This window comes from Dama dama, chromosome 15 (genome assembly GCF_033118175.1).
Source record: "Dama dama isolate Ldn47 chromosome 15, ASM3311817v1, whole genome shotgun sequence".
NCBI lineage: Eukaryota > Metazoa > Chordata > Mammalia > Artiodactyla > Cervidae > Dama > Dama dama.
In genome coordinates, this window is record NC_083695.1 from 28,852,070 (window position 1) to 28,878,548 (window position 26,479).

The following is a 26,479-nucleotide window of genomic DNA, read 5'->3' on the forward strand; positions in this document are numbered from 1 at the left end:
TCTTCTCCAGCACCACAGTTTGAAAGCAACAGTTCTTTGGTGCTTAGCCTTCTTTATGGTCCAGCTCTCACGTCTGTACATGACTACTGTAAAAACCATAGCTTGGACTATACAGACCTTTGTTGGCAAAGTGTTGTCTCTGCTTTTTAATATACTGTCTAGGTTTGTCATAGCTTTTCTTCCAAGGAGCTAGTGTCTTAATTTCATCGGTGCAGTCACCGTCTGCAGTGATTTTGAAGCCCAAGAAAATAAAGTCTGTCATGGTTTCCATTTTTTCTGTATCTATTTGCCATGAAGTGATGGGGCTGGATGCTGTGATCTTAGTTTTTTGAACGTTGAGTTTTAAGCCAACTTTTTCACTCTCCTCTTTCACCTTCATCAAGAGGCTTTATAGTTCTTCTTTGCTTTGAGCCATTAGGATGGTATCATCTGCATATCTGGGGTTATTGACATTTCTCCTGGCAACCTTGTTTCTAGCTTGTGATTCATCCAACCTGGCATTTTGCTTGATGTACTCTGCATTCAAGTTAAACAAGCAGGGTGACAAGGAACCTTGACATACTCCTTTCCCAATTTTGAACCAGTCCATTGTTCCATGCCTGGTTCTAAATGTCACTTCTTGACTTGCATACAGGTTTCTCAGGAGGCAGGCAAGGTGGTCTGATATTCCAATCTCTTTAAGAATTGTCCACAGTTTGTTGTGACCACAGAAGCAGTTTTAAAACAGCAACATCATGTGGTATACCCATACTGTGGAATATAACTCATCACAGAAAGGAATGATATATGCTTCAATGCAGGTGAACCTTGAAAACATTACAGTACATGAAAGAAGTCAGCCACAGGGGACCACATATTGTATGTGTCCATTGTAATGAAATGTCCAGAATAAGGAAATTTCTTGAGACAGACAGTAGATTAGTGGTTGTTAGTGGATGAGGCAGTTTGGAAGGAAATGGGGAGTGACTGCTAATGGGTATAGAGTTTCTTTTGTGGATGATGAAAAATTTCTGTAATTAGATAGTGGTGAAGTAAATATACTAAAACTTACCAGACTGTACACTTTAAAATGTGATAGATGGAGACTTCCTTGGTAGTCCAGTCATGCAGTTAGGACTTCACTCTTTTATTGCAGGGGGCATGGGTTTGATGCCCATGCCCTCTTGAGCCATGTGGCATGGCCAAATAATAAAAATTAAAAAAAATAAAATGTGATATTTTAATTATATCTCAGTAAAGCTGTTACTAAGAAAACAAACAACTAATCAGTGGTATAACTGCTTCCTGTTTAATGAACAACAAGCCAAACTTCCTTGAATGAATGAATGGGCTGCCAGCCCTTGTGATCAAGCAGCTACCAAGCACTTACTGAACTACCCTGGGTACCAAGGGCGGATGTAAAGAATCCTAAGTTGTGGTTTTTCCCTCAAAGAGCTTGAGAGGATAAGAACAGATATTCAGTTATAGATGTCCTTGGTTTATTCCTCGATTCCTTTGCCACCCTCATTAATTCAAGTATCAATATTGGTTGTGTTCATACTATCTGCCAAACAACCATTCTAAGTTCCAGAAATAGAGCAGTGTGTCAGAGCCTAAAGTTTGTTGGAATCAAATACAAAGAGGGTGTCAGTTTATAAAAAAGAAGTTTAAAAAACCCAACAATCCATTACTTAAAAAAATAAAAAACATCAAGGGGCTCAAAATAGTGAAAACAATGTTGCAAAAGAAGAACTTTCACTTCCGTGTTTCAAATTTCGGAAGCAGTCAGGTCAGTGTGGTACTGCTGTTAGGGTAGATATACAGGCCAGTGAATCAGAATTGAGCGTTCATTATGTCAATTACATCTCAAAACTGGGGGAAAAAAAGAATTGGGAGTTCAGAAATCCATACATTTATGGTCACTTGATTTTTGACAAGGGTGTCAAGACTTTTCAGTGAGGGAAAGAATAGTCTGTTTAGCAAATGGTGTTGCTATTTGACAGTGGCTACCTGGTAGCTCAGTGGTAAAGAATCTGCCTGCGAGTGCAGGAGACATAGGAGACAGGGGTTCGATCCCTGGGTTGGGAAGATCCTCTGGAGAAGGAAATGGCAACCCACTCTAGTATTCTTGCCTGGGAAATCCATGGACAGAGGAACCTGGTGGGTTATAGTCCATTGGATCGCAAAAAACACTGCCCAGCAACTAAAACAACAACAATCCACGTGCCAAAGAAGGAAGCTGAACCTCTACTTCAGACCGTATACACAAGTTAACTCAAAATGAATAAAATACCTCAATGTAAGAACTAAAACTATAAAACTCTTAGAAGGAAACATAGGTACAAATCTTTGTGACCTTGAATTTGGCAATGGGTTTTTAGATATGACACCAAAAGCATTAACCATAGAAGAAAAGATAAGTCGCACTTCATCAAAATTATAAACTCTTATGCTTCAAAAGTCATCATCAAGAAAATAAGGTGATAGTGAGACAGTGATAATGTAACATCAGAAGCAAAATTAACAGATTTTCATTGATTTTGGAGGGTACCTAGGATAAAGACTGTTAGATGGTGGCTTAGTGGTTTGGTTTCTCATCACGGCCACCTCCTTCGGTGCTCTATGGTAGTCTTGACACACAGGCCTGTTGTCTTTCTCTAACCCACTGAGATCCACCCCAGTCACGCTCACATTGGTCGTGAGGAATAAAACCAGTTCAAGCCAGTTTACTCTTGTGTGACCAGGAGGGACTTCTGTTAAAAACATCCCCTGGGCAGAAGCAACACGAGTGTCCAGTGTCTGATGAATGGATACACATACAATGAAATACCATCCAGCCTGAAAAAGGAGTGAACTACTGATATAGGCTATAACATAGATAAACCCTTGAGACTTGATACAATGTGAAATAAGCCAGACACTAAAGGACAAATACTGTATGATTTTGTTTATGAGAAATATCTGGAGTAGGCAAATTCATAGAAATAAAAAGTAGAATAGTGTTTGCCTGGGGCTGGGGACAGGGGAAATGGGGAATTACTGCTTAATGGTTATAGAGGTTCTGTTTGGGATGATGAAAATTTTTGAGAATGGTAGTGGTAGTTGTGTGACATTGTAAACATATTTAATGTCAATGAGTTGTACACTGAGAAATGGTTGCAGTGGAAAATTTTATGTTATGTGTATTTTACTACAATTTAAAAAAAATCCCCTGGGGAATCATTGGAGCTATGGACTAGCTGGAATTGGTGTCTCATGGGGAAGGAACTCAAGGCATGGAATAGACCTCAGATGTAGGGTTTTCTCTGAGTTGAAATGCTGTTTTTATTTTTACTTTATGTATAACATAGCCATTTGTGAGAAGGGTTAAAGAATTGGAGAACGATGGTTGGGACTTTAATGAAGTCCATACTTTGGTTCTCCTGCAGTTGGGACTGAGCGGGACTGTGTGAAGCTGTCTGCCTAGGGACACCCGGCTGGGAGAGGGCTTCTCTTGCCCACTCTTCCAGGTGGGGCTGTAGTGTGATGGGGTCTACATGACTCCTGTTTTGTGGCCGAAAGCACAGTGCAGTGGGGCCAGACCCTGTTGAGAAGTGGGTGAAGCGTGTGGCCTTCCCAGGGCACTTGAATCTGATGTGATGTTATTGTCTCCCTAACAGAGAAGGGAGATTTCATCGCCCTGGATCTTGGCGGATCTTCCTTTCGAATTCTACGGGTGCAGGTGAATCACGAGCAGAACCAGGCTGTTCATATGGAGTCTGAGGCTTACGACACCCCAGAGAACATCATGCATGGCAGTGGAAGCCAGGTAGGTCTCTACTTCCCTTCTGACTAGCCCCTGTGGCCTAAGCATCAGGCTCCAGGGTATCCCCGAGGAACCAGCCCCAGAGCAGTGGTGGGCCAAGCCCCTGGACGAGTCCATCACAGGCACACATAGAGAAGGACTCCTGGGTGGAAGGGTGTGACTGCCTGAAGAGATCCCCACCGTGTGAATGAGCTGGTGGATGGGAGGGGGCTACTGGGCCTTTCAGGTGAGGGATATAAAGAGGAGGCCCAGTGGGTAAATGCATTCATTCCCTAAGGATCCTGGGGTGGTTCCCCAGCAGAGGGAGAGCAGACCCCTTGGGTGAAAGCCCTTCTTCCAAGTCATTGTCCTCCTCACCCAGTTCCCCAAGGCCTAAGCCTTGTTGGTTGTGGCTGTCACCTTGTGGGACAGCAGGAATCTGAGTTCAGAGCCCCACGACTATTCTAAAGGGCTCCTGGCTTCCCAACTGAATAGTCTCCTACGAGACCTTGGCGTGGAAAGCAGCGAGGGCAGGGCCTTGCCTGGAAAGTCACCATCCCTTCCTCTCACACTTGTAACCCCGGCCAACGGAAGGGCTGCCTTCCTTTGCTGGCCGAGGCCATGCGTGTGCTCAGAAGGGCCTGTCCACCCTCCTGCTTCCCTATCTGGTTGTGGTGGGTGGTGGGCTCATTGAGAACCCTGTGATCAGGCTGTGGGCAGCCTTTGGCAGGCTTGCAGTCATTTCTGGTCCTGTTCTGCTCCTCCCCGTCTCCTGCAGATATTCTGACCCCTCCCCTTTGTTTAGAGCTCTCCTCCTAGGCCATGGCTGCTGTCAGGATATGTATTATTCAGAGCTTGCCAAATATTTGTTTTAGGGAGGGTGTGTTCACAGCAAGGTTCATGACTAAGTTCTGCAGAGAACTTACTGGCTCTGGGCTGGACTTTGAGATGAAGCCCAGTGCCTTCTCTTGACTCCATTTTGTTGCTAAATTCCCATGGCTGGGACCTACTGCAAACTCTGCCTTTTCCTTCTACCAGAGAAAAGGGCTAATCCTGGTCTTTAACCTGCTGCTGAGGAGGGGCGGGGGTTGTGTTCAAAGCTTTTCAGACTGTGAGCATTGATGGGGACACTGTCCTTAGGTCGCTTTTTATCAGCCACTGAAACGGGTGCGTTGCTCATCGGATGCCGGTGCTTGGAGGTCTCTCTGCTATCCCTCCATAACAGGGCTGCAGAGATTGGCTCATTCATTCAGTGTGTGCGTGAAAACTGCCAGTCAGTGGGTCTCCTTACCCCGCCCAGTGCTCGCCACATTGCTCCTTTCTGCAGGTGGTCAGCAGCCTCCAGTTGGCATCTTGCTCCTTCTATTTGCCAACAAATACTGATTAGTCACTCTTTTCCCCATGGCCCTTGGACGGAGCCACCTCTGCCTCCTGCCTTCACCTTTGGGACTTGACCCCCGCCCCCCCCATCCCATGGGCATTCATGTGAGTCTTGCCGTGACTTTTTAGGAGCAGGGTTTGTAAATTAAGGGGATGCCCTCCTTCAGGTGCACACTTGCTGCATCACTTCTGCGGTGACTTTTTTAAAAAAGATTTTTAGAAAAACATTTATTTCTTAAAAGTTAACGTGTGCATACTAGGAAACCAAAAAACACAAGAAGCAGAAGACGCAGTCATCCGAAATCATGGGCAGTTTACCATTTGATGTGTCCTTCTAGGTCTCGTTTGTGTATTTACACAACTAAGCATCCATTTTTGTGTAATTAAGATCATGCAGTTGTGTATCATACTTTCTCACACATCATGAATATTTATTGTTTCAAAGTTCCAAAGCTAGTGACTCTCCTAATTGCTGCCCCCAGGACCTTGTCTATTCCAGCCTCCTTCCCCATCTTCCCAGCTCCAAGATTACTTTGTTTCCAGCTGTTTCTGCAGCTGCCCCTTTCAAGCAGTTTGCAAAGAAAAGATGTTGATGAGAATAATGATAATGTTATATTATTAGAGCAAATACTTGCATAGAACTTGTTATGCATGTCACTGATATAAGCCCTTTATACGGATTAACTCGTTTAATTATCATTACAACTCTGTGGGTAGATATTATTATTCCTGTTTCACAGATGAGAAAATTGAGGTTCAGATGTTAAGTGATCAGCCCCTAGGGTCACACAGCACATAAGTGATAAAGCTGGAATTTGAACCTGGGCAGTCTGGCTCCGGATGTGACAGTTTTAGCAATGTAGGGCACTGTTAGACTGGGTCTTTGTTTTTAATTAATTAATAAATTAATTTGTACTTTTACTAAAAATTTTTGATAGTGTAGAAATGTGAGGGCAAGGAGGAAGGTTCAAGTGATTGAGGGAGGAGAGGGTTGGCAGTTGAAAAATAGGGATAAAACGGCAACCTCTCAGCTAGAAGTTTGGTGTGAGGTTAGCAATAAATAATGGTGGCCCATTTTTCTGATATCTGTTATTGACCTATAGAATACTCAAGTCCACAAAGGGCCCCATTTTGCCCATGAAGCAGCTCAAACTCACAGCCTGTGAATTGTGCTGAATTCTTGGGGCTGTGATCTCATTTTCAAACATGGGCAGGGATTTTTGATAGATTTTAAAACCTTTTACTCTAAATAATTTTAAACTTTCAGAAAAACTTTAAGATAAGCACAAAGAGCTTTTTATATCCTTTATCCAGTTTTCTCAATTAACTATTTGTTTTACCCTTTTTTCTCTCTTGCTCTACATACACACACATAACACACAGAAACACAAAGTATCTTGAAAGTTTCAGCGCAGTTTTAAGCTTTAATAATTTCAGAAACATGAATGTGACCTTCTTAAAACATCACTTATTTAGCTTGGGGAATTTTGAATACTAAATAAATAACTTAAATTTATTTAAAATAAATGTGCATGTTATCGGGAAAGAAAAAAAATGGTTTTTAGTCAGTAAAATTTTGAGTGCAGAGAAGCTGGGTAACTTCCCTTTCTGGTTAGTCACAGACACGGGTTAGCCTGGGGGAAGCTTCCTGTCTGTTCTGAGCAGGCTTGTCACCCCTGGGTTGGAGCATTCCACAAATGGCATTTCCTTTTTTAGCAGAGTGCAAAGGGGTGGGTGTGTTTGACTTCCATCCAGAGGCTGCTTCCAGCGCCCCAGCCCTGTGTAACTAACTCACTTCCCGGCCTCTTCCTGCCCGCAGCCTGCCTGCCTTCCGCCCAGCCAGCTCCCCTGAGGGCCACGGGGAGCCTGGAGCTTCTTCCGGCAGATGACGTGGGGCGAGCCGTCGGGCTTAGTAATGGGTTTACGTCGCTCAGATATGTAGGTCGCAGGAAGCTTACTTAGCTGGGTTCTCCCAGGGAGGGTGGCCACGTGCCTCCTTGGTCAGAGTGGCCGCTGTCACCATGGACTCAGGGACAGAGGCTCCCAAGTCAGAGCTGACAAGTTTTCCTTTCCTTTGGCAGGATGATCAGACTGCAGGGCTGGGTCAGGGACATCTGGGGAAAGATGGGGATGGGAATATTGACTTCCAGCCTCCTCTCAAGGAGACTCTACAGAGTGGCTGTCGGGGCAGCCATGATGCCTGGCCCAGCTCTGGCTGGGCCCTTCCTGGGTTCCTCCTACACAATTTATCCGATGTTTTATTTTGGTTTCCTCTGTCCCCTCTACCTGTCAGGGAGCTCCGACAGAGTGGCCCGGCGTGAGTAGACCGTGGTTTTGGTGAAACTGTCTCTTCTCCCCTCGAACTGCAGCCCTGGCGGGGAGAGGAAGTGGGTGCTGCTTGTGGTCTAGTTGTGTTTTGTCTGTGAATTCAATCTGGAATCAGAAAGCTGTGGCTTCTGTCTAATGGTCCTTGTGTTGCAGGAAGGGGGACACTTCCAGCCCGAAACTGGGCTCTTGTCTAACACTCGGAAATGAATTGTCCGAGGAGACACATGCTGACAAAGCAAGAGATTTTATTGGAAAGGGCACCCGGGTGGAGAGCAGTAGGTAAGGGAACCCAGGAGAACTGCTCTGCTGCGTGGCTCACAGTCTCGGGTTTTATGGTGATGGGATTCGTTTCCGGGTGGTCTTTGGCCAATCATTCTAATTCAGAGTCTTTCCTGGTGGCGCACACATCGCTCAGCCAAGATGGATGCTAGCGAGAGGGATTCTGGGAAGTGGACGGACAGGCAGTGTCTCCTCTCGACCTTTCCCGAACTCTTCTGACTGGTGGTGGCTTACTAGTTCCGTATTCCTTATCAGGATCTCCTGCCATAAAACAACTCATGCAAATGGTTACTATGGTGCCTGACCAGGGTGGGGGGTTTCAATCAGTGTGCTTCCCCTAACACTTGGGCCATTCCCCCACTCCTCCCTGGTCTGGTTTCTTGTTCCTCCTTGGTCCTTTATCCCGACACTGCCCCCTCGGCCCGGGGACCAGCGCCCTCCCCAAGTCCCTTTAGGCGAGGAGGGAAGAGAAGGAGAGGGGAGGGGACCTGCCCCCTCCTCAGGCATTTGGGAGCGATCTACCCCCATGGACTCCACCCTTTCCTGTGGGCTCTCTCCTCGACACATTTGTTAAAATCAAACCTGAATAGAACTATAAATTTAATATGGGGGGAAAGGACCCTGCAGAGAAAGCCTTCAGTGAGTTGGCCTTGCCTTGGCTGAGCTTGCTTCCTGTGACTATGTGGTTCGGTCCTGCGAACGCTGCATTCTCTGGGCTTCAAGAAGCTTCAAGATTAGCTGTGCCAATCCCATGTACATGGGAGGCCTAGTGTTAGATGACAGCCATCTGATGACAGCCATGTGAAAAAAAAAGAGGGGTTACCTAGACTGTGGCACAGTTGCCAAAAGAGCATATATATGGTTTGGTTATATTAATAGAGGTAGAGAGCTAAGAGAGAGGGAGGTTCTTAATTCAGCTATGCTTTTTTTTTTTTATCAGAACACATGTGAAATATTATATTCAGTTCTGGATATACTTTAGAGAAAGAGGGAGGTATTGGAGAAATCCAAAAAGTTGCCTTAGAGGTGATGAGCTTGCCGTCATTGACAGTATTCACACAGAGGCTAGGGAAACAGTGTTCTGACTTCTTTCTAGAGGATTCTAAGATACATATGCATATCCTGGCAACATGTTGTAGAGCCAGCAAGTTCTACAACATGTCGTAGAACTTAAATTGCAGTTCACTAAATAAATCGTAGTATATTCACACCATAGAATACTGTGCAGCAGTGGGAACCAGCCGTGGATCTCACTGCTGTAGAGACGCACAGCTATGTGGGTGACCCACACACATAACGTAGAGGAGATGAAGGCAGACGCCATGGAGTGCGCACACTGCTGTCCTTTTATACATAGTAGACAACCATGCAAAGCGTGTTGGAAGTCAGAGTGACTTGCGATTGGCCTTGTGAGGTTGGGTGGCAGTAGCAGTGACTGCATGGGAGGGTGTCTGGGTGCTGACACAGGTGGGTGCAAATTGTGAGAATTCGATGAACCCTATACTTAGGATGTGTGCACTTTTTTTGCATGCATGTGGAACTTGAGTCAAAAGTAAAAATTGGATAACTCGAAGACTGTGAAATCACTCAAGTGGCCTGGAGGCTGGGGAATTGCCTCACAGAGCTTTGGGAACTGACAGAGTGAGGGAGAGAGAGATGGAGTTAGAGAGAAGGGGCCAGATGGTCACTCTGCCTGGGTGGCTGCTGGTGGTCCATGGCCTGTTTGTTGTGGGGCATGGACTGTTTTCCTCTTGTTTTCACATTTCCTAAGTACCCAGATGATACATCTTAGTACCCAGGTGATACACAAGAGGCCACGTGAAGGCTTAAAAAGTCGTGCTGGCCAACGAGGCAGGCTATTTTCAAGGGACTCTTCTTTGGCAGTCATGCACTTCTTGGCTTCTCTTTTCCTGTTTGTTTTTTTTTTTTTTTGACTGTGCTGCACATCATACATAGTTCCTTAACAAGGGATCGAGCCCACATGGAGTGGAAGCATGGGGAGTCTTAACCACTGAACCTCCAGGGAAAGCCCCACCTGCAGTGGAAGCATGGGGAGTCTTAACCACTGTAACTCCAGGGAAAGCCCCACCTGGCCACCAGGTGCCTTGGGGATGGGCAGCTAGAGTAGCCAGGCTCCTTTCTGTGTTGGGCAGAGAATCCCTCACATTTTTCCTGAAATGCTCAGTCCTCTTTCTCCCTCCCAACTGCTCTCTTGTGCTTCCTCCAGCTTTTTGATCATGTCGCTGAGTGCCTGGGAGACTTCATGGAGAAAAAAAAAATCAAGGACAAGAAATTACCTGTGGGATTCACGTTTTCTTTCCCTTGTCGGCAATCCAGAATAGACGAGGTAAGACGTTCTGGGATTATCAGGCTTCCCAGACACCCCAGAGGGGAAATGCTAAGGAACCCTTTTCCTTTCTCTTACTGGATGGTCTGCGTATCTTGTATTTTTTTTTTTTTTTTTAAAGCATTCGTAGAAAAGAATGTAAGGTCATGATAAGGATGTTTACTTTTCAGTTGCTTTAGTTATATGTGTATTTTTCATGACAAATCATGGTATTTGTGGCCATTTGGTAGAGAAAACCATTTCTTAAACTCAAGCAAGTGAAAGAAAACAAAGTAGGGTTAGTGGCCTTTCATGAGGACTGTTGTCAGGACTGGTTTCCCTCGGCTTTTGAGAGCTGAGGCTTGATCGCCACACTCCCTGGGCAGAAGACAGGGTGAGACATCCCTGCTCCCGCTGGAAGAGGTAGGAGATGGACTGGGAATGAAGTGGCTGCTGGCTGTTTGCTTGTCCATCAGTGGCCGTGGACCGAGTGCCATCCTTGTGGGTTGGGCTAGGCCCTGGGATAAAGCTGTACACAGATATGGCCTGTCTTGCAGCGGTGCTGTCTTCCAAGGAAGGAGGCGTGGCAGAAGTGGATGGGGAGCGTCCTCGGGGGCACAAGAGCCCCACAGGGCAGAGCAGAGCAGATGGTGCCCGGCAGAGGAAGAGCCAGAAGGGTGGCCCCCACCTGCCAGCCTTGACCCTTCTCTGGGGAGGGCTTGCTCAGCTGGGCATGCTGCCTGCCAGGAAGCCAGTGGATCCCAGGATCTAATTACCCATCCGGAGGCCTGTGCCCACTCCTCAAGGCTGCCTGAGACCTTCAAGAGTGTCTAGACCAGCTGCCTTTTTTGACAGATGAGCAGAGTCACCCTCAGAGGAGTTGGGAAGACTGCCCATGAGGAAATGGACAGAAGTGGTGGGGATAGGATTGATGTCCTGATTTCCAATCCATGTTCTTTCCACAGTACCGTGTTTTCCAAGGCTTTGGGGGCCCTGAGTGTCGAAGGGGTGATAATAGTGTCCGGGGGCTTTTGGAATGCCTGGTCAGCTGCCGGCTACTGCCTGCCCTTCCTGATGCATCCTGCATGGAGGCTATCCGGCTTTCGGAGTGCAGGGCAGCCCAACGTGGACATTTCCCCATCCCTATGTCACCGTGGAGACGATGGGGCCTAAATAGCAGCTCTTCCCAACCAAGCCACATTTATAATAACTTCCTGCACTTGGAGAATAGTCACATAGAACAATATTCTTTTCTTGGATCCTTGATTTAAATAAAAAGATACAGATGCAATATGTAAAACTATTGAAATAATATAAAGGTGTAAAGCAAAACGTAAAATTCCTATGCTTCTGTAGTCTGAAGTGAATAACCACTGGGTATCTGTCCTTAGTGTTTCACTTGTAATATACACACGGAAATGGATTATACTGTATCATAGAGTCATTGCTTACAAATGGGAGTTACATTCCAAACTTGCGGAAGAGGCATGAATCACAGTTAGTGTTACCCTTTAAGCTCAGGACTTGGCTCTTAGAAGCACAGTAGCCAAGAATTATCTTAGCATTTTGTTTCTCTTCGAAATGTGGCTCTGACAAAAGTTCCTTGGGGCCGTGGAAACCAAGATCTGGTTTGAAAATACAGAAAGGTGATCAGGTAATAACAGTGTTTCTCTTTCTAAATGAAGTCTGGCTGTGCAGTTGACACCAGTTAGATCTGCATGCTGTGAGACACCACTGCACTGGCCAGCCACGGACTGTGTCTGAGTGTGAGCTGCAGGGTTTTTTTTCCTGTGGCAGCCCCCAGAGAAATGCATTGTGTGGGTGGATAAACAGACGAGAAGAGTCTGGGTCTGTTACCCGATGTGATGTGTCCCCCCCTGGGCCTCAGCTTAGTCACTGTCCTTGAGCAGACTCCCCAGGGACCTGGAGGTTGTGGAGGCCTCCTAGCCCTCTTCCAACCCCTCTGTGCTCTCCTGTGCAGGCCATCCTGATCACCTGGACAAAGAGATTTAAAGCGAGCGGCGTGGAGGGAGCTGATGTGGTGAAGCTTCTTGAAAAAGCCATCAAAAAGCGTGGGGTAACTTCTCACTAGCCACTTGCCTTGACCACCCAGAGGTGGGGGAGTGTGGGGAGAAGGCTGTGAGACTAAGGTTCTTTCGGGGGACAGTAGTGCATGGCCTGAGGCATCACACGGTGGTGGTGGTGTGGTGGGTGCGGGTCCTTGAAGACCCAGGCAGGTGAGCAGTGAGGGCTCACAGTCTGGAAGGTCGCGGCTGGTTCAAAGCAGAGCCGTCCGAGGTGCTACCAAAGAGCCAAGCTCTTGGGCAGGGGTTGGCCTCCTTTTGACAGGAGGGCAGCTGTGCAGGGAACTGGCGTGATCGAGTGCAGCATGCCGGGGTTGCAGCAAATGCAGAAGGCGCACGGATGCATTGGGATGGTTTACACAGGGCTGTGGCTCTGTGAGTGAACTCCACACTGATAAAATTGTAAACCAAATAACGAAGGGCACCTTTTTGTCTCCATAATGTGATCACTGGGCTTGAATCCGCTGAATTTGCCCGCAGTGATGAAAGCAGCAGTGGAGGCTATGAAATGGGAGCCCTCCAGCCAGGCTGTCTTAAAGGCTGGTGATCTCTGCTCCACGTGTGAGTGGGCAGTGACCCCCTCTTCTCTGCCTCCAGGATTATGACGCCAACATTGTGGCCGTGGTGAACGACACGGTGGGGACCATGATGACCTGTGGCTACGACGACCAGCAGTGTGAAGTCGGCCTCATCATTGGTAACGCCCACCCCGTCCTTGTCCCTTCCTGAAGCCGGCGTTTCCAGCAGGCGCTGCCATCTCTCTTGTGACGTGGCGTGGTCACAGCTTCTGATCTCGTCTCTCTCTCCAAGGTACCGGCACCAACGCGTGCTACATGGAGGAACTCAGGCACATCGACCTGGTGGAGGGCGACGAGGGGAGGATGTGCATCAACACCGAGTGGGGGGCCTTCGGGGACGACGGGGCCCTGGAGGACATCCGCACTGAGTTCGACCGGGAGATAGACCGGGGGTCGCTCAACCCCGGGAAGCAGCTGTGAGTCCCACCCTTTCTTACCACTCATATAGAGGACCTACGGGACACTTAAGGGGAGATTTGGGGTGGAAGGTGAGAGGGGCAGGAAGCCAGGTGATCACAAAAGGATCACCCATCAAGTGTATGTTATCTAACTTTTTTGGAGACACATGCAGCTGTGGTGTCTGCAGCATTGAAAGCATGTTTTAAATTATTTTCTCCTTGTTAATTTTTATTGAAGTATAGTTGATTTACAATGTTGTATTAGTTTCTGCTATACAACAAAGCAAATCACTTATATTGATACATTTATCCACTCTTTGCAAATCACTTATATTGATACATTTATCCACTCTTTTTCAGATTCTGTTTCCATATAGGTCATTCAGTGTATTGAGTAGAGTTCCCTGTGCTATACAGTAGGTTCTTATTAGTTATCTGTTTTATATATAGTAATAACGTGTATGCATCAATCCCAATCTCCCAATTTACCCCCCCCACTCCACCCCCAAATTTCTGTTTAATTACACTGTGATTGTGTCCTTGCAAATGTTTTAAAAATTAAAAGCACAGAAGCATTAGCCCAAAGCTAAGGTTTAAAAACGTTTCCATATGATGTCCTCAGTAGGGTTTGCTGCTGAGGGTGGGAGAAGCCACTCAGCATGTGGGGTGTCTGGTGAGCAGGGAGAGTGAGCAAGTGTCCATTCATTCTGCACACACTTCTTGAGCACCTGAGATGTGCCAGCTCAGTGCTAGGCTCCAGGGATACAGAGTAGCACCTTCCCTTCCAGAACTTAAGGTCCAGTTGGGGAGGGAAGTCACATATGCAAATACCTGTCATGCAGGGGAGTGGTTGGGAGCCATGTGAGTCATGCAGACTGTGGGGAGACCTTCTTCCATGTCATGTATAAGCCACATGGGTCACAACTGATAAAGAACATAGCATCAGGCTTCTCTGGCAAGTTGGTCTTGGCCTTGGAGAGCTCTGGCCACAGAAGTATGAGTGATATCATTCAGGCTGGTGTGGGCATTGCTTCCTATGAGTTCCTTGTTTCTTGAAGTGCATATTCATATTTCTCTGTGATGCTAGCATGCTGCCCTCTTTGATTGACTTCCCAGCATCCTTATTCTGGAGTTGGATGCTGTCAGCATGCTGGGAGATGTTCATTGACCCTGTGAGCTTAATTGCCCTTATCCTTTGCCAGGGAGACACTGTGAGGGAGTTTGTCATTTTGAAGTCTGTCGTCCAAAAGATCTCAATCCCCCAGGCTGGCTGATTGGGCTTTCCACCTGAGTTAATGGAATTGCATAAATGGCCAACCTCCCTCCACTGGGAGTGGTGGTGGTGAATAAATGAGGTCTCTCACTGGGAGAATCCTGAGTTCTTAGACCCAGCATTGAACATCTACTCTGCATGCCAAAACACCAGCTAAGTAATAAAGAGCCCCAGCTCTGATAACCAAAGGTTTTTCCCCCTCAATCCATTGACCTAATCCCGAATTCTAAAACCTGACCCCAGCTGCCTTGAAGCTATTTACTTGCATGTTTATATGTGTCACTGGAGATCTGTGCTTGATTATAATCCTGCCTCAGGCACCTCTGGGGCTATTCTGTACTATGTGGCATGTGTACCATATTACATCTCTAAAATCCTCAAATGTCCCCATTCCCAAGCAAATGTGACCCAGGGGTTTCAGATGAGAAATGATGTACCTGTAGTTACTGTCAATCACTGAATCTGAAGTCACCCTTCTCAGCAGAGCAGGTTGGGCAGTTACCTGCGATAACTGAGCAGATAAGGCCCAGGGCCTTGGCTATTTCCTTGGCCTCAATGTAGGGATCCTGCGTGGCTTGGGTGGAAACCTGGATTTTCTGTCATCCATTTTGATGTAGTTCTGAATTTCTCTAAAGAGTTGAACTGTATCCTCAGGCTGAAATGTGAACTGGCCTCACAGTTGACTTTCAATAAACATATTTGAAATGGTGGACAGATAGAAGATGGACACGCAAGGATAAGTGGATGGATGGATGGATGGATGGATGGATGGATGGATGGATGGGGGTTGGAGGATGAGTATTGGATAAGAAGTGTGGCTGGGAAATGGGTGGGAAATAAATACGTGGATAAAAGAGTGAGACGGGTGGGGTAAGGTCCATCTTCATCTTCCCTGCTGACTGAACCATAGGTCAGGTCTTGGTAAGAACAGTTCTGAAAAAATGACAGATCTTGAGTTGTATCATATGTTGCTAGAAATAGGCTATTGGTCAGAAGGTTTTTTTGCCAAAGTTACTGTAGCTGGTCTCCTAGGCATCTGCCTGATTTTGGGGGTCTTCCCTGTGTCTTCTATACACTGTCAAGTTCTTCAAAGCCGTTTTGTTTTCCTTGTACCAGGGAAAGGTGTTTGCTCCATTTGACTGATGGGGAAATTAAGGCCCTAGGACACTGGGATAGAGCAAAGCTGGCCTAATTTGAGGTTTAATTTGGCTTAGGTTTGTGGTTTTCTGTCCTGCTGGAAAGTACATGTTTTTCATAGTGAACTTCCAGAATGTCTTAAGAGGCATTTCATCATTTATAAGCAAAAATTATCATGAATGGTCTAAAGGAATGTTTTTCTTTTTTTTGGCTGTGCCGCACGGCATGTGGGATCTTAATTCCCTAGAAGAATTCCCCAGGAAGTCCCCTAGAGGAATGTTTTTCACTAGAATTATGTTAAAACATTTTTTTTTTTTTTTAAAAAGGGGAATTCCCTGATGGTCCAGTGGTTAGGACTCTGCACTTTCACTGCCAAGAGTCTAGGTTCAATCCCTGCTCAGGGAACTAAGATCCCACAAGCTGCATGGCATGGCCAGAAAAAATAAAGAATAATTCCTTAGAGACCTTTAAAAAACATATTGTTGCCTAGGTATTTCCCCACCCTACCCGCCTTTCCTCCCAATTCTACTTGGCCTGGGCTGAGGCCTGTCTTCAAGAGCCTGCAAGTGATTCCAGTTTTTAACCAGGGCTGAAAAACAGAGGTGTGTTAGCTCTATCTAAAGGCTCTGTGCCCAGGTGGGCTCTAGACCACTATGCATCCACTCATTTGTTTTGATTGAAGTTTACATTTACTGAGTACTGACCATATCCAGCTCACAGGAAGGGTATCAGCACAGCGGCTCTGTGGCTCCTGCCTTCGTTGCTGACAGCTGCTTCAGGACCCCTCCCCTAGCCCCCAGGTTAGAAGGTTTCTCCCTTAAAAGGGATCGGACACGGCCTTCCTTCCTCCCTGTTGCCCTCTGTCCTGGTTCCACACCTGTCTCCTACTGTAGATGTAGCCCCACCCTCTTTCATTTTTCATTTTCCTTCTCCTCTTCTTCTTAGGCCTTTTGCTCTTCAGTTTTCTTTTATTTTCTGCTTTGTTAGGAGTTTTGAATCCCATTCCCCTGTGATTCCCTCTCACATCTTTCAGCGTGAAGGAGACACAGCCCCGCAGAGCAGCAGCAGCAGTGATCGTGACAGCAGGGAGGTCTGGCCTGGATGGTGGTGGAGTAATTGCACCTCTTTTCAAGTCATCCCCCAAACACCTTCCTTACTGTTGCTCTGCCTGCTCCATAGACTCTCTCAGCAGTTCTAATCCTCTTTAGGTGCCCACAGACCTCACCCTCCTCCGTCCCTGGGCTGCCCATCGGAGCAGACCCTGGCTGCCACAGGCACTCCTTGTCACCCAATCCCCTGCCCACCTTTCCCAGCCTCCCCCAGGCCCTGTGGGCCACAGCACTGCCTGTGCCCACCAGCATGCAGCGAGGCTGCAACACCATGGTGCCACCCACTGGCCTGTGGTCATAGGTATCTGACTGCTGAGTAGCAGATCACGACTTGCTGCGTTTCGCTGGAGGCTTGTGAGAAGTGCTGTTTCCTTGTTCTGCTGCTCCAGCAGGGACTCTAGGGACTGGGAAAGGACAGATTCTTGGCCTCAGGCTTCCTTTATCTGAAAAGGGGGATGGCAGTGTCTATGTGTCTAAAAGACCATCGTGTAGAAAGGGGAGCAGGTCATTCTGAGTGTCTCCAGAAGGCAGAGCAAGAAGCAATGGGTAGGACTTCCCTGGTGGTCTAGTGGTTTAGGAATCCACCTGCCAATGCAGGGGGCGTGGTTTGATCCCTGGTCTGGGAAGACCCCACATGCTGTGGGGCAACGAAGCTTGTGCCCCACAACTGCTGAACCCCAATAGCACTAGAGCCCTTGCTCCACAACTAGAGAGTAGCCCCTGTTCCCCGCAACTAGAGAAAGCCTGGGCACAGCAATGAGGACCTGGCGCAGCCAAAAATAATTTTAAAAAGAAGCAGCAGCAGCAATGGTAGGGAGGTGCCCAAGGCTGACTGTAGCTCACCTTAAGGGGGAAGAACCTTCCTGTTGTCATACTTGCCCAATAGGAGGTGCAGGCTGCCTAGGGGAGTGAGCTGGAGGTAGACAAGCAGAGGCTGGGTTGGGCTGGAGCTGGTGGCTGCCAGCATGACAGTAATACAGGTGACTTTTAATGACACTGTCCATGGGAGAGACAGAACAGCACAGTGCTTAGAGCATGGAATCTGAGGCTGGGTTTAACTGGATTGAAAATAATGGATTTGCTACTCATCAGCCCTAGGACTGTGGGCAAGTTATATAACCTCTCTATGCCTCAGTTTTCTCATCTGTGGAATGGGGATAATGATAATGTCTGTCTCATAAGGTTTATAATAAGGATGAAATAAGTTAATACACATAAAGTGCTTAATTAGGTAGGAGACATAGCAAGGGCCGTGGCTCAGTGTTAGTCAAGCCCTGGAGCGTTTTACCTATATCCACCTCTATCTTTTGTGCAACAACCTTATAGGTGGGCCCTGTGTGATCCCCATTAGGCAGGTAAAGAAACTGAGGCCCCAAAAGGTAAGTAGCATAATAAAGTGGCAGGGCTGGAGTTCAGTTCAGGCAGTCTGGCTCCTGTCTGCTCTGAGATTCCAGTTTGGGTGGCACTGAAGCTGTTCCCACAGGTGCTTGGGGCAGGGGCTGGGCGGGGCAGCTAGGACTCAGCGTGGTGCTCTCCTGCCAGAGATCCTCATCACAGCCGTGGCCAGGGCAGGCCTGTCTGGTCCTGTCTGAACAATGAGAGCTAGTGTTTCCCCACTCCTTGATTTGCAGCAGGGAGGGCCGCGCGCTCAGGTCCCAGCAGCATCCCTGGCTCCTGCACCCGGCTCTGAGTGGAACAGAATGTTTTGCTGTGTCACAGCCAGCCCTGAGTGTGCCAGCTGGGCTGCCTCAGAGGAGAGGCCAGCTGCCTGGATGTGGACCTGCCTCTGATCTGTCTTGCTCTGGGCTTGCTCCTGGCCCCTCGTCAGCCAGGACTCAGGACCCAGCTCCGGCTCAGATACGGCTTCGAGCCCGAGTTCCTGGCTGCCTCTCTCCTGCAGTGTTGGGCTCGAAATGGCTGCTGCAGGCACAGCACTCACACCGCCCACCACACCTCCCAGGGGAGGCAGGAGGGCCGATCCACTGTGATTGGCCTGTGGCTGAATGTGGCCAGAGTGGTAGGAGGAGCTGGCTGGTTTTCAGCTACTCGGGGAGCCCTCTCCTGGAGTGTAAGGGCAGGTCAGTGGGGAAGGAGTGAGTTGCACAAAGCACTTTCTTGGAGACCATTTTTCTTGGTCTGTCTTGGTTGGAGAAGGAGAACATGGGTGCCAGGAAGGCGACCAGCGACAGAGGTCCCATGGGGAATGGCTGCATTTCAGCCCTGTCATCTTCCTTCAGAGAAGACGTCTACACTTTCTGAGCTGGGAAATGGGGAGAATACTTCCTGACCACCTTGCCACAGGAATTGGAGAGATTCCTAATAGAGGGATGAAGATGAAAACCCTTTAAAAAGTACAGTAATTGGGATTCCCTGGCAGACCAGTGGTTAGGACTCAGTGCTTACACTGCTAGGGCATAGGTTCAATCCCTGGTCGAAGAGCTAAGATCCATGCAAGCTAAGATTCTTTAAGCCATGTGGCATGGCCCCAAAATAATAAAAATAAAAAGTAAGGCATAAACTTTTGCACGAGATGATCGTATCCTACTCTTTCCTGTCTAGGTCCCTCCTTATTACCCTCCATCTAAATCCTGATGTTCCCTCCACCTCCAGGCAGCCTTCCCTGACTGCCCCTGCCCCTTGGTGCTCTCCTCCTGTTTCCTACCCTGGGAATGGGTATGGGGTCTGGATAACCCCTGTTCCCCACTGTCTGTTCATTGTTTACTCACACAGATGCATGGTCTTGCCTGCCAGTGAGACTGTGCGCTTGTGAGAATTGAGGCCATGCCTTCCTCTCCTTTCACGTCTCTCCCACCACTCATAAGCTGCCATAGTGGTGAGTACGTAGGAGGGACTGACAAGTGCCTGGTGCTTTTCTGTTGCAGGTTTGAGAAGATGGTCAGTGGCATGTACATGGGCGAGCTGGTCCGACTGATCCTGGTCAAGATGGCCAAGGAGGGCCTCTTATTTGAAGGGCGGATCACCCCAGAGCTGCTCACCAGAGGGAAGTTTAACACCAGTGACGTGTCGGCCATCGAAAAGTAGGTGCCTCCCCTCGAGGCTTTCCGGGGGGCACGGGGCAGAGAAGAACGACGGGTCTCTCGTTACCTGCTTGAGTCCTGGTTTGCTGGGAGTGTCAGGGCTTTCTGGGCTGGCCTCCCCTCTCACTTAGCTGACCCACCCTGAGCTGCTCTCGCTATGGGCACCTGGTGGCACCAGTCAGGCAAATGCTTCTTGAATGGTGTGGTTACCAAAGCATCCCCTTCTCCTTCACCCTCCCACAACCCCACTTACACCTGATTCTGGAAGTGAACAGGAACTGATTGAGCTCAGGCCTAGGTTAATTCCCCCTTGGGATATCAGGGTCTTCTCCAGACAGTGTTCCAGGGAACCCTACTGACCTCAGGATCATTAGGTGTTCCCCGAAGAAAGGGTTTTGCGGCCTCTAGGACTGAGAAATATTTAGAGAAGTGTAAGTATTCATTAGCATATAAAAGAAAGTCTAGTTCACTTTGGTTAACTGGTCATTTCCCAAAATCCTTTTGTGCCTGAAGCACCCTCCCCACTCCCCTCTCTGTCTCCCGCCCCCCCCACTCCCCCCATTCTTTCACTTGTTCACAGCCACACATGGTCCTTGGCACAAGTTTGAGAAACATTGGTTAAAAGATGAGATAGGACAGATAGACATAGAAGGACAGAGTCCAGCCAGCAACCTGGCTTCTATCTTTTGACCTCAACGTAAGAAACCCAGACTTCTCTGTCTCAAGTCCACTCAAGGCCTGTTATTTGCAGGCCTTGGGTGGACTTGATGCCAGGCAGCTTGATGTAGCCAGGCAGCTTAACATCTAAAGGGCGCCTGTCCTGTCTCTGGTCCTGTGTGCCACCAGGTTCTATTCCTGGTTCAGGAGACTCCACATAGCCACATGAGGCCACCTGTTTAAAGATAGGGTTAGCTTGATGCTAGAAATGCCCTTTCATTTCTGCATGAGGCAGTCATCCCACTGCCCATGCTGTGGTCCTGGAAATTCAGAGCCGGTGGCATCATAGCTCTGGCTATGGGAGAAGATGCTGATATAAGTGGAAAGGGGTTTATCTGAACCTGCTCTTTCTGAGTCCCAGCCTTTGTCCTAGAACCTCTTCTTCAGGGTCTGCAGCGTTACAGTCAGTAGGGAGCCACACTACTGAGTTTCCAACAATCCCCCTTCTCAGGTCTCCTGCTCAGCTGTTGGGAGGGGAGGGAGCCTGAGACCTGTGGCTTATCTCAGAATCATTGACAAAGTCAGGAAATGCCTGCCTTCCTCTGGGGCTGTTTATGGTGTTGGCTCTTTGGTTACCAAGAAACAAAACCCACTTCAACTAGCTCAAGAAGGCATATGTGTTGTAATAAAGCCTATCTCAAAAAAAAAAAAAACTATTAAGAATGTCTTAGCAGTGAAGATATGTTGGAAGCATTCTCTTTAAAATCAGGATCAAGATAGTATCACCTGTTTCTTTCTTTCTTTTTTTTTTTTTTGATTGGAGGATAATTGCTTTACAATGTTGTATTGGTTTCTGCTAGACAACAACATGAATCACCCATAAGTATACATATGTCCCCTCCCTCTTGAACCTCTCTCCCACCCCTTCCCACCCCTCTGGGTTGTCATAGAGCACCGAGTTAAGCGCCCTGTGTTAGTATCACCTGTTTCTATTCAGCATTGTCCTGGAGCCTTAGCCAATAGTTTTTTAGGAAAGAAAAAAGGAAAAGAAATTAAAGACATAAGAATCAAAAAAAGAGAAAGTAAAACTGTCATTAATTGCAGATGTATTTGTATAGAATACCAAAATATTCTAGACACGTGATTAGAATAACAGAAGAGGTTAGGAATGATGTCTGGAGATAAGATACAAAAGTTAATTATATTTCTATGTATTGACAGTAATTAAAATATGTACATATTTTAAAATCTTTTAGACTATTTTTAGAATTACAGAAAAACTACAAAGATAGTATATATCTCTTAACCAGTGTTTCCCATTGTTAACGTTTTAATATGGTACATTTAAAATACATGTGTATATGTGTTTTTTTTTTTTAAGACAGCATCTACAATAGTAATAAAGCTGTACCCTCCATGATATACTTTAAATCTAACAAAAGCTATACAAAGCATATATGCAGCAAATTATGGACTTCCCAGGTGGCTCAGTGGTGAAGAATCCACCTGCCAAGCAGGAGATGTGGGTTCGATCCCTGGGTGAGGAAGATCCCCTGGAGAAGGAAATGGCAACCTACTCCAGCATTCTTGCCTGGGAAAACCCCATGGGCAGAGAAGCCTGACAGGTTACAGTCCATGGGGTAGCAAAAGAGTTGGACATGACTTGGCGACTAAACAACAAAAATGCAGGAAATTAAACTCTGACTGAAAAAATCATGGGAGAATGTGTAAGAATCCAGGGGCACACGACAGACCCAAAGACCAGCAGACTCCCTCACCTCTCTGAAGCACTGAGCCCTGGGATGGAAGCAGCTATTCCTCCACCTGCTGAGAGCCCACGTGCCCTGGCCTCTCTTCTCCATGTGCCTGACACAACTTAACCATAACAGTTCTTCCTCCTGCTGCTTTCCGACCTCTTATGGAGGAGACCCCTCCTCAGGGATTTTTCCCTTGCCACACACACACGATGAATGATCAGTCCACCTCCCCAGGACCTTCACGCCCTCTGCTCACAGCACTGCACCGCCTGATGTAGTCCTTAACTAACGGGTACTGGCCTCTGACTCCACAGGAACAAGGAAGGCCTCCACAATGCCAAAGAAATCCTGACCCGCCTGGGAGTGGAGCCATCCGATGACGACTGTGTTTCGGTTCAGCACGTGTGCACCATCGTCTCATTTCGCTCTGCCAACCTGGTGGCCGCGACCCTGGGCGCCATCCTGAGCCGCCTCCGAGATAACAAGGGCACGCCCAGGCTGCGGACCACGGTTGGTGTCGACGGGTCCCTTTACAAGACGCACCCACAGTGAGTCCCCTTTGCTCTCATTGGCGCTCAGTACCTGCCCTGGCGAAGGACCGTCTCCAGAGGTCAGACTTTTGCACCCAGTGAAAGTTTTTGGCAGACAAGTCAATATCTAGTGTTGGACGGAAGGATCAGAGTTGCCCACTTGGAGAAATATCTGGCTCTCAGCTGATTCCCACTGGTGTTGCTTCTGCACTGCTCTGTCATCTCCTCATTTCATAAGTCTTGTTAGAGACTTCTTTAACTGCCAGGAGCACTGGGTGGAATGTGTCTGTATCTTCAATTCTCTCACTTGTCTGCATTTAATCAGGGACTGTCATCCTCACTGTAGTTTGGAACATACATGTGCTGCCCACATTCCTATGTTAGAAGCTCCTGTGAGTTTCTAAAGCTCCCCAAACACTCGGATAGTACTTTTTAAAAATGGGCAGCTTGTCGACGCTTTGCATCTGCAAGCCAGTGAGAGATTAGGTTGTCAGTAGTCCTCACCTAGATGCTATCTTCTTGTCTGTTGGACTCATTAGTGTCAGAAGCCTTCTCTGGCCACTAAGAATATGGTTTGTATTTTTTTAAAAGGCTAAAGGTGAATTCTAAGTCTTTATATATTTTTATTTATTTATTTTAATTAATTTTTTAAAGTTTTTTTTGATGTGGGTCATTTTAAACATCTTCATTGAATTTATTACAATGTTGCTTCTGTTTTTTTGGCCAGGAAGCATGTAGGATCTTAGGCCCCCATTCAGGGATTGAACCCACACCCCTGCACTGGAAGGTGAAGTCTTAACCCCTGGACTGCCAGGGAAGTCCTGGTATTTTTAAAAATGACTGCCTATAAGATGTTTTTTTTTTTTTTTTCCAATACATGACCTCAGATATTTCTCCCATTGTATATATAATGTGCCTGTGAAGTGGCCTTGCAGATACTGTGCCTTCATACTAGGTCTCAAAACAGTTAAATGAAGATTGACTTAAACTGAGATAATTCAGTGTTACTGAGGGGATAGGGTTTGAGCTAGTTAGCTGTTGTTATCTGCCAGATTCACAATTTTATTGCTTTGTATTCTTAGAGTATTTGTAAAATTCTTGATAATGCAATTAGCCATTTTTAAAAAAAATTCCTTGGCTAGTTTTTGGATAAGAAAGCTTAGGCATTTACATCACATTAAAATAATCTTCTAGTTGTGGTAAATATACATAACATAAAATTTATCGTCTCAACCATTTTTTGAGTGTACAGGTCAGTAAATTTAAGTTCATTTATACTGTTGTGCAGCCATCACCACCAGCAATCTCTTGAACTCTTCATCTGCAACTTTATTTTTAAAAAAATAACTGATTAAATACAGATTAAAATACAAAGTAACATATTTTTGGTATAGAAACTTCAAATAGTTCAAAAATGTCAGAGCGAAGTCATTTTTGATCCCATCCCCTGGAATTGACCACTGTTATCATTTTGGGGTTCTAGATTCCCAGTTTCCTTTGGCAAGCAGCCTTCCATACTTAGAACAGACCACAAACCTGGAGAAAATTCTGTCTTACTGAGTCTTGTCCTAAAGTCTTCTAACCACTAAAAAATATCTCAGCTCTTAGGGACTGAGGGAAAGGGCCAAGTGAAAATGAAAAACAAGAGCAATTCTTTATTGAGCCCCCGCTTAGCGCCAGTTATTCATTGAAGCATTTGATGAACCCATTTGAGTTCCTTCCTCATCATTGTCGGCTGGATGCTGTCATCTGCATTGATTCCAGGATTAAGTAACAGGCCCAGGTCCCCTGGTGTGAAAGTGGGGACTTTTTTTTTTTTTATGATTTTTTTATGTGGACCGTTTTTAAAGTCTTTATTGAAGTTGCTCCAACACTGCTTCTGTTTTATGTTTTGGTTTTTTAGCCCTGAGGCATGTGGAATCTTAGCTCCCTGACAAGGGATCTAACCTGTACCCCTTACATTGGAAGGCAAAGTCTTAACCACTGGACCTCCAAGGAAGTCCCTTCTGGTCTGACTTTTTAAACACTGGGCTCTTTCTTAACCAGTGTCCTGTATTATCTCCTTGTCATGGTGGACAACAGATTTTTGAACCCTGAATTTTCTGTACTCGATACTCTTTTCTTTTTTTTTTTTTGGCTGCACAGTATGTGGGATCCTAGTTCCCTGATCGGGGATCAAACCTGTGCCCCCTGCACTGGAATCATGGAGTCCTAACCATTAGACCACCAGAGAAGGCCCCCGATATTCATATAATAAGGAGAGCCCTCTCTTTGTGTGTGACTATGGGTGATTTCAGTTTTCCTTTTTTACCTGTCTGTGTTTGCTAACTTGTCTACAGTGGATGTGTTTGTTGTATGACTTGAGTGACGAGGAAAGTGAGTGTAGAAGATGGAATTAAAGTGTGGAAAAAGAAAAGGATCCTAGAGGTTCCTCCAGTCTGGCTCAGTCTGTCTACTCTGCGCCCCGCCCTCCAGGTATTCTCGGCGTTTCCACAAGACTCTGCGGCGCCTGGTACCCGACTGTGACGTGCGTTTCCTCCTCTCCGAGAGTGGCAGTGGCAAGGGGGCCGCCATGGTGACTGCCGTGGCCTACCGCCTGGCTGAGCAGCACCGACAGATAGAGGAGACCCTGGCCCACTTCAGTCTCACAAAGGAGATGCTGCTGGAGGTGAAAAAGAGGATGCGGGCCGAGATGGAACTGGGGCTGGGCAAGCAGACGCATGACAAGGCTGTGGTCAAGATGTTGCCCTCCTTCGTCCGGAGCACTCCTGATGGGACTGGTGAGGACCTGAGCTGGGGGCTCACGTGCCTCCTGCTTCTCATACCAGCGGCCGAGTCACTGTGGGGCTGCTGGGAGGTTGGCTTCTCCAGGGAACACATTGACACTGGGATGGGTGGCATGATTTTGGCAAGAGTTAGAAACTCACTCAAACCTCTCAAAGTTGGTTTTTTTTTTGATGTGGGCCATTTTTAAAGTCTTTATTGAATTTGTTACAATGTTGCTTCTGTTTTATGTTTTGTGTTTTTGACCATGAGGGATGTGGAATCTTAGCTCCCCAACCAGGGATCGAACTCACATCCCCTGCATTAGAAAGTGAAGTCTTAACCACTGGACCACCAGTGAAGTCCCTCTCTTCCATTTTTCCCACTGACTCGCTTGCTGCATGTGAGACTCTCAAGGCAGCTGACCTCCCCTGGTCCGGACTCCCAGGCAGGCGCTGTCTTTAAGACCACAGCCCTGACTCGGAATTAGAAAGTATTGCTTAAAGAACAGAGCTGGGCGGATTCTGAAGCACTGAGATTGCTTGTAGGTCCTTTGCGAAACACAGTAAGGCAGAAGAAGAATAAACAGTGCCTGCTTCCTAGGTGGAGCGTGTGAGAGGCCCGCAGAGGCCTGGGGAGTTTTACATCCAGGCACATTGGAGCTCCACATCCAACCTGTACTGTGACCTTGCTGGTCCTATTGGTTCATCCATGGGGCGTTTTGTCTTCTAGTGTGACTTGGGACTGTGGTAGTCATGAGTTTGTGCCCACCTCTCTGAGCCTAGGCTGTATGCTGAGAAAAGACTTAACAGTTTCTCCCCTGTGTTTAATATGAGGTTCCCTCCCTTGAAAGTTTGAAGTTTCTGGCTGCCAGGAGGTGAAATTCACTCTTCTTGACCTGCTTGATGTTCTTGACTACAACAGAGAACGGTGACTTCTTGGCCCTGGATCTTGGAGGAACGAATTTCCGTGTCCTGCTGGTGAAAATCCGTAGTGGGAAGAAGAGATCGGTGGAAATGCACAATAAGATCTATGCTATTCCCATTGAAATCATGCAGGGCACTGGGGAGGAGGTAAGA

General features: G+C 47.1%; 1 protein-coding gene and 1 non-coding gene across 3 annotated transcripts in view; both read left to right on the forward strand.

Annotated features, from left to right (window-relative positions):
* The window catches only part of HK1 (hexokinase 1), a 72,627-nt gene that overhangs the window by 29,053 nt on the left and 17,095 nt on the right, over positions 1-26,479 (forward strand). For both annotated transcript variants that reach the window (XM_061161696.1, XM_061161695.1), the window contains exons 3-11: positions 3,639-3,787; positions 9,978-10,097; positions 12,058-12,153; positions 12,758-12,857; positions 12,971-13,154; positions 19,538-19,693; positions 22,422-22,655; positions 25,113-25,417; positions 26,325-26,473. In XM_061161696.1, coding sequence (XP_061017679.1) covers positions 3,639-3,787; positions 9,978-10,097; positions 12,058-12,153; positions 12,758-12,857; positions 12,971-13,154; positions 19,538-19,693; positions 22,422-22,655; positions 25,113-25,417; positions 26,325-26,473 — 1,493 coding nt within the window. The remainder of the gene's footprint in view (positions 1-3,638; positions 3,788-9,977; positions 10,098-12,057; positions 12,154-12,757; positions 12,858-12,970; positions 13,155-19,537; positions 19,694-22,421; positions 22,656-25,112; positions 25,418-26,324; positions 26,474-26,479) is intronic.
* On the forward strand, positions 15,879-15,951 carry TRNAE-UUC (transfer RNA glutamic acid (anticodon UUC)). The gene has a single exon. It is a non-coding gene; the product is annotated as a tRNA-Glu (tRNA).